The 7,302-nt window shown below is 42.4% G+C and overlaps 2 protein-coding genes across 2 annotated transcripts in view; one reads left to right on the top strand and one right to left on the bottom strand.

Moving 5' to 3' along the window:
• LOC125295300 (centriolin-like) overlaps positions 1-2,544 on the bottom strand; it is a 36,088-nt gene extending 33,544 nt beyond the window's left edge. Inside the window, exons 1-4 of the mRNA XM_048244564.1 lie at positions 2,334-2,544; positions 1,457-1,636; positions 1,129-1,256; positions 858-988 (exon numbers count right to left, since the gene is read on the bottom strand). Of these exons, the coding sequence (XP_048100521.1) occupies positions 858-988; positions 1,129-1,256; positions 1,457-1,616 (419 nt within the window). The 5' untranslated portion in view covers positions 1,617-1,636; positions 2,334-2,544. The remainder of the gene's footprint in view (positions 1-857; positions 989-1,128; positions 1,257-1,456; positions 1,637-2,333) is intronic.
• An 11-nt stretch (positions 2,545-2,555) lies between these two features.
• On the top strand, positions 2,556-5,889 carry LOC125294282. Its single transcript, XM_048242825.1, has 3 exons — positions 2,556-3,390; positions 3,618-4,760; positions 4,855-5,889. The coding sequence occupies exons 1-3, from the start codon at positions 3,351-3,353 to the stop codon at positions 5,673-5,675; spliced, it is 2,004 nt and encodes a 667-aa protein (XP_048098782.1). The 5' UTR covers positions 2,556-3,350; the 3' UTR covers positions 5,676-5,889.
• The last annotated feature ends 1,413 nt before the right edge of the window (positions 5,890-7,302 follow it).

The following is a 7,302-nucleotide window of genomic DNA, read 5'->3' as shown; positions in this document are numbered from 1 at the left end:
AGTAGGCGCGTGCAGGATTAAATGCTATGGTACGCACAACCATCTTTAACATTAGTAAACATTCATTCAGTATAATCCAGCTGTAATGCTAACGTTTTAACAAGCACACCAAATTTGCCAACCTTGTTCTTGCCCATCTGAAATAACTCCCCTAGCTTTGCTGCCTCCATCCTTTCTGTTTTCGTTGTTCACAAAAAACTTTTTATATCCATGATGGCCTTGAAGTCTTGAGTTAGTGAATTAGCTTAACATTGTGCTGATAAGCCACCATAGACAGCTAAAAAAGCAACAATAGCCTTGCCTATAACCTCTGTAATTGCTGCGTGTGTGCGCTGTTCTCTCCTACTCAAACAAAAGGTGTGTGTGCATATAGTTCTGCATTAAGTTGATTTTGATAACGTGTTTACTTTACAGAAAATTGTTAATAGCCTACTGTCATGCAGTTAATGGGATACTGTGCAGTTGGGAAGTTATGGTAGGCCAACTTGGTGTGAATACAAACACAGGGGAAGTGAAATTCTGCCGCGCCTGGTGTTTTGTATTGTGTTGTGGGAGAGGGGTGTACCGTATTCTGTTGTGGGAGAGGGGTGGGAGAGGGGTGTACTGTATTCTGTTGTGGGAGAGGGGTGTACCGTATTGTGTTGTGGGAGAGGAGTGTCCCATTGTGTTGTGGGAGAGGAGTGTACCGTATTGTGTTGTGGGAGAGGGGTGTACCGTATTGTGTTGTGGGAGAGGGGTGTACCGTATTGTGTTGTGGGAGAGGAGTGTACCGTATTCTGTTGTGGGATAGCGTATTCTGTTGTGGGAGAGAGGTGGGAGAGGGGTGTACTGTATTGTGTTGTGGGAGAGGGGTGTACCGTATTGTGTTGTGGGAGAGGTCAAGCTCCTTGAGTCTGTGTAACCTGTCCAGTTTCTCCATCTTCTGAATGATGTTGTAACTGAGATTAAGCACCTGCAGTCTCTCACACCTCTCCAGATTCTCTATATACTGAGAGAAAACACACACACACACACACACCTACTTTAACACACATGTAAGGATGCACATATGCACAGATATGTCTCTGTGTGTGTGTGTGTGTGTGTGTGTGTAGCATAATATAATGGTTATTATTCCAGGGATCTCACCTTAATGTTCTTGTCACTTTTAGTCCCACAGAGGTTGAGAGTCTGGACAGAGGAGAGGTCATCTTGTTTAGTCACCCTCCTTATCAGGTCCTCGGTGATGTAGCGCAAACCAACCAACCTCCCATCATCTACAATCAAACACCAGACATCAGTATAAACCATAAATTATAACCCAAAACATTTTAATTGATTAATTTGATTAATCTCGGCTTCCCTGAAAAAAATGAGGACTACCCTCAATGAACTTCCTAAATAAAAGTTGAATGAATGAATTGATGAATTAATTTATATGCTTTAATTCTTATCTAGGTAGTGGTTCTAGAAGGACCTGGGAGATGATTTTCGTCATCACTGAGCGTTTTGTTGTGAAGAAGGTGATCATTCTTTCCTGTCAGGTTAGGGACACTGGGGGACCCAAGCATGCGAGCAGGAGGAAGGCTCCCCGTCCTCCCTGGTGACAGCTTCACGGGTAGCTTTGATGTTTTCATGGTACATTATGACATTTCACCTTGAAATGGGAAAGAAGGTGGGTTTTGTTCCAGGCTTCGTTAAAATCGACGAGTGAACTGAAAGACAACACACAAAGCATCCTCCGTGCCTGCCTGCATGCATTTACCAGTTGCGTTAGACTCATCAAATCAATACACGAAACTCTGCTTTTAAATCCTGATTTGGTTTGGTTTCCCTGTTGCTAGCTTTAGGGCTGGACGAGCTATGCACGCCGAATAGTGAATAATAAGCAATCAACGTCGAGAGCAATGGTGAAGCTAATTGACTTTAGAAATTAACAGACTAGCACTTCTAATAAATAACAGCAAATGAAGTATGCAGACCATCATCGTTTCGAACTCTAGGCTAGCAGCTAATGCTACTAGTTGACAGACAAGCAGCCTTTCCCAAAGTGTCGTTAATCGTTGAAATGCTTCCTGCTGGTATTACAATGGTGTTATCAGTTCACGTTCAAAATGTAATTTTGTTTTCAGAGTTAGCTAACATATACATTACAAAGTTAACGTTATGTCCTCAAGTTATTCGTGAATAACGTTACTATCATAGCATGGCATGCAGCTAACGTCTGGGATCTTTAACTAATTTAAACATAACGTTATTCTAACACACTGCCTTGTTACACAGTATGTTGCACACTGTACTATGTTGTAAAGTTAGGTTCTTACAGGCCGAGGATTAACGTCGTTAGTACTTACAGACAGAGGATAATGTCTCAGTAACGCATGGCCAACACGTATGGTTTCCATAGCAACCCAACACACAAAAAGAGAACTGTTGTCTTTCCGAGTCAGCTTAACAAAGTTGTAAAAAGTAAAACGATCCACTCCAACTTAAATTATTGTCTGCCGATAAGTTATTCGACAGTTTCACCAAACCTCAATTACAAATATGTTAGTGAAGGACAACACCAGCTCTGTTGTTGATTTTCTTCGTGGTTGCATTTTTAACCATGTGACCAGAACAGAAGGCATGTTCCCTCTGCATAAAGCTTGTGGTAGCCGGTGGAAGCCAACACGCAGCTTTTAATCAATATAAATGTGCCATATTTGCATAAACAAATGAATGAGACCTCGGAGACAACTTGATTGTGAGTTCGATTTGAGCTGTGAATTGGTGGGAACTGGTGATTTTCAAGACTCAGTGTTCCCGGTCGGAAGGCTAATTTGGAACGCACCCTGAAGTCGGAAGTATTGGTGGGAAGCCGAAAGTCGGGAAGAACCTCACTGTAAGTTATTGTTTTAACTGTTATAGATATACTCCTGTTTTATTTCTATGACAATAAATCAGTCGTACATCGTAGTCTACAGTCTCACTTTAGTGGAAGGCACGCTTTTAATACGTTGTTACCAACTGGTGTTACAGGCTAGCAGACCCAAACTCGATTTCCCACCCACCCAACCCCTTGAAAGTGGAAAATCCGATTAAAAAAAAGTGAAATTATCCTAAAACACCGGTAAATTATTGTAAAATCGTTGATATTTTTGCCCATGTTAATTGTTTTTGATACATGTGGCATATCTGTGACAAACGTTAGCTTTTAAACATGGACTGTTTTGTCCGGAAAATACATCAATGTAATTAACTTTCCCATAGCTCTACAGTGTGTGTGTGTGTGTGTGTGTGTTTGGTTGTTTGTTTGTCTGTTCCCCAGAGGGGCACTCCATCCCTGAAGACAGCAGACCTCACCACACATTTGAACTAAGGGCCCAATCATGGCAAACCTGGTTGAAGCTGGAGAACTTCATTCATTGGGTAAGATGATAAGACAAGATAAAATAAGACTTTATTAATCCAAGAGAAAATAGATCATCCAGCAATAGAGATATGGAGCAAAAACATGAAAACATTAATAATAGAAATAATTGTGAAAATGTATTAGGTCACAAAATTGCGAACATTTAGTAATCATAATATTAAAAATAGGAGTATTGTTAATAATGTACTGACTGCTAACCTGTTATTTTTTATGTGTGTTTTAGGCAGCTGTCAGGAGAACACTGATGCCACACTCAGCCAATCACAACCACCAGTGCCTACATTCAGCCAATCACAACCACCAGTGCTCACATTCAGCCAATCCACATTCAGCCAATCAGAACCACCCGTACCTTCATTAAGCCAATCAGAACCACCCGTGCCCATGCCACCAAATGAGAGCTTCACTGAAAGCCAAACCGTTTTTTTGATTGACCTGATGCGGCACCACATCTTCAACGAAGGGGAGGGTCTCCCGAAAACATTACACGAACTGAACACACGACTTAAATCCGCCAAGGGCAGCAAAAAACTGCTATGGGAAGACGCAGCGGAACAGTTGAGCAGCCATTTCACAGAGTCTTTCCTACCTCGAAGGGTGTGTAGGAAATGGAACACTCTTCTGGATGGATACACAAGGGCTAGATACAGTGTAAGAAATATGGGTAAGGACACCCGTTTTCAATTTTATTCAGAGATGGACACGCTCTTGGAGGACCTCAAGGAGGAGGAGCATGATGTGATCTTTCCTGTTGTTATAACACCAGATGGACAAGGGTTGCGCTTACCTCCACCACAAGCCTCTCGTAGCAGCAGTGTCAAAGCGTCTCCACACAGGAGGTCTACTCCATACACACCTCCCCTCAGGGCCCATTACAGCACGCCATTTCTACAGGCATCCCCAATTGTGCAGGTGAAAGAAAATGAGAGCTTCAGCAGGGCCCAAACGTTGTTTTTGATTGACCTGATGCGGCAGCACGTCATCACAGAGGGGGAAGGTCTCCCAAAGACCCTCGAAGAGATGAATGGACGACTCGAATCTGCCACGGCCGACAAGAAACGGTTGTGGGAAGACATAGCCAACCAGATGAGCAGCCATTTCCTGGAGTACTTCTACCCTGATAAGGTGGCCACGAAATGGAGCAGTCTTGTTCAAGGATACAAAAACGTCCGAGACCGCGATAGACTCACAGGGCAGAGGAACAGCATGCACTTCCAATTTTACTCGGACATGGACGAGCTTCTGGAGGGGCATAACGAGGCCCTCCCTGTTGTCGTGGTGACAGACTGGCAAGGGGAACCCAAGTCTGAGGCACTAGAACCCAGCAGCAATGACACAGCAGTCGTAAACAATAATACAACAACAGGTTCGATAATAATAATAACAATCATTATCATAAAAATAGAAGTAATGTTATTAATGTACTGCCAGCTAACCTGTTATTATCATGTGTGTTTTAGGCAGCTGTCAGGAGAGCACTGATGCCACATTCAACCAGGAAAACACAGATGCCACACTCAGCCAATCAGAACCACCAAAGCCCACATTTGGCCAATCAGATCCACCAGTGCCCACATTCAACCAATCAGAATCACTGCTATCATTGGAAACCAAAAAAAGCTTCACCAGGGACCAGACACTGTTCTTGATTGACCTCATGCGCCAACACATTGAAAATAAGGGCGGCGGTCCCCCAAGAACGTTCAAAGAGCTAAAACGACTTACTGCTATCAAGGGCAGTAAACAACAGCTGTGGAAAGATGCAGCAGAGAAGTTGAGCGTCCATTTCAGGAAGTACTTTTGTCCTCGGAGGGTGTCCAGGAGGTGGACCACTCTTGTTGACGGATACACAAAGGTTAGAGAAAATATGAGAACTAGAGGCCTACATTCCACATGCTTCCATTTTTACTCAGAGATGGACGCCCTTCTGGTCGAGGAAGAGTTCTTCCCTGTGGTCATGAGCCGCAAGAGGCGAGAGGCGGTTAGGCCCGTACTGCAAGGCCGTCGTAGCAGAGTGAGGGCATTCACTGACACGACAGACGACCCATCCCCCCCTGGCACACCGACGCCACCGTCTTATAAGCGCAGGAGACAAGAGGACGAGCTGCTGCACTTCCTGCGAGAGGCAGAGAAGGCCACTCAGCGTCGCCACAACGAGACTCTCACGCATCTCAAGTTCCTGCGAGAGGCAGAGAAGGCCACTCAGCGTCGCCACAACGAGACTCTCACGCATCTCAAGTCTATTCAGTCTCTAATGAGCAAGTTATTAGACAAGCTGTAACTTGTTGTCCTTTCAAAAAGCTTGTTATATTGTAATGTTTGTTATATTAGATGAGAAATTACACAGTGGCTTGTAGAAGTGACCTGTGAAAGTCATCATTTTCACTATTAGAAAAGATATGCAAATATGTATGTACAGTTTAGTGCAGTGAGAATAGGTTTAACACCCATGCTAAAGTTGACTAAAAAAATGAATAAAAAATCATCTTTTGGAAGTTGATCTTATTGCCTTTATTTAAAACACCAATGTTCTTTGTGATTGAATAAATGTATCGTAAATAAATAAATGTTCTTCCTTAAAATTCCCTTGGCCTTTGGAATTAAGGGTTAAGGCTGCCAGTTTCCCGGCCGTTGTGTTCCTTAAACGTCTATATAAATTAATATAATCACAGTTACTAAGGACATGACCACTGTATTTCTGAAGTATTTCTGATATTGCTTGGTATGTTAATATGTTGCTGAGTGGATCATAAACGGCCACAGCAACGAAGAGGAATGACAAGAATTTGTAGAAAATTGTTGGTATATTGTGGGGGCCCGCAACAAGCATTTGTTAGCAAAGCCTATATATTACTGCAACAACTTGCTGCTTTAGCCTCAAAATGTGTACCATATTTAACACATTATTACCTATTGTGTTAAATGTTTCAAATGTAAAGCACTTTGAGCTGCATTCTGTGTATAAAAGGTGCTATACAAATAAAGCTTATTTGTCATTTATTATCATATCACATCATGACATAACCTTCACCATATAGAGATTGGCATGGTTTTATTTTAGTTAGCCTAATAGTTGGTTTGATTTGCATTGAGAGATGATGTTATTGGTAAGTACCCCATGCCAATCTGGGTGTATAGACTTATTCTCGCAACTGTATGCACCAGTATATTTTCATATACAATTAATGTTACGTATCATGCAGAGAAAGTGGATGTGCTTTGTGCAGATAGCTTTTCTCCAAATCAAGCATCTGAGAAAGATGTCAGGTGATATTCAGTTGCTGGAGTGTGAAAGATGTCAGGTGATATCCAGTTGCTAGAGTGTGAAAGATGTCAGGTTATATCCAGTTGCTGGAGTGTGGTTTGAATAGCCAACTGACTGACTCTTATTGTTTAAATAGGGACTTTTGTCCATTATAATCTTGTGATCCCATTTAGCTGCTTGACTTTAATCACTCCTCTGACTTAAGCACTGTAGTCTCTGGCCTTCTCTGTCATCTTATGTCCAACTTGCTATGCTGTGTCTTTTCCAGCATTGTTAGGTTGTTTTAAGGCCTTGTTTATACGTTTGTTATTTATTCTTAACACCTTTCCTTTAAAGGTGCAGTCAATGAAACAATGTTTGTTTACATTTAAATTTATTAGCAGACGCTTTGTGCAAAAACAAAACATGCCCGAGAGGTAGCTCACCCCTCCCTTCAGTATTCCCAGAGAGAGCTCACCCCCCTTCAGTATTCCCAGAGAGGGAGCTCACCCCTCCCTTCAGTATTCCCAGAGAAATTCCACGCAGAGTTTCGTGATTTATAAAGTGAGTTAGCTGCTTAGCTGCAGCCAATCCATGAACTTGCGTACTGTGTCAAATGATCATCCATATGTCACTTGACAGGTTCTCATTCCTTATGGATTCT

Source organism: Alosa alosa, chromosome 5 (assembly GCF_017589495.1).
Source record: "Alosa alosa isolate M-15738 ecotype Scorff River chromosome 5, AALO_Geno_1.1, whole genome shotgun sequence".
Classification (NCBI taxonomy): domain Eukaryota; kingdom Metazoa; phylum Chordata; class Actinopteri; order Clupeiformes; family Clupeidae; genus Alosa; species Alosa alosa.
Note: the sequence above shows the minus strand (reverse complement) of the source record. Positions and strands in the feature narration are given on the sequence as shown.

Excerpts from the sequence above, each read along its gene's own strand:
- LOC125294282 (XM_048242825.1), top strand. The coding sequence starts at position 3,351 with ATGGCAAACCTGGTTGAAGCTGGAGAACTTCATTCATTGG. Across the intron at positions 3,391-3,617 it reads TGGAGAACTTCATTCATTGG|GCAGCTGTCAGGAGAACACT; the intron begins GTAAGATGATAA and ends TGTGTGTTTTAG. Across the intron at positions 4,761-4,854 it reads AAACAATAATACAACAACAG|GCAGCTGTCAGGAGAGCACT; the intron begins GTTCGATAATAA and ends TGTGTGTTTTAG.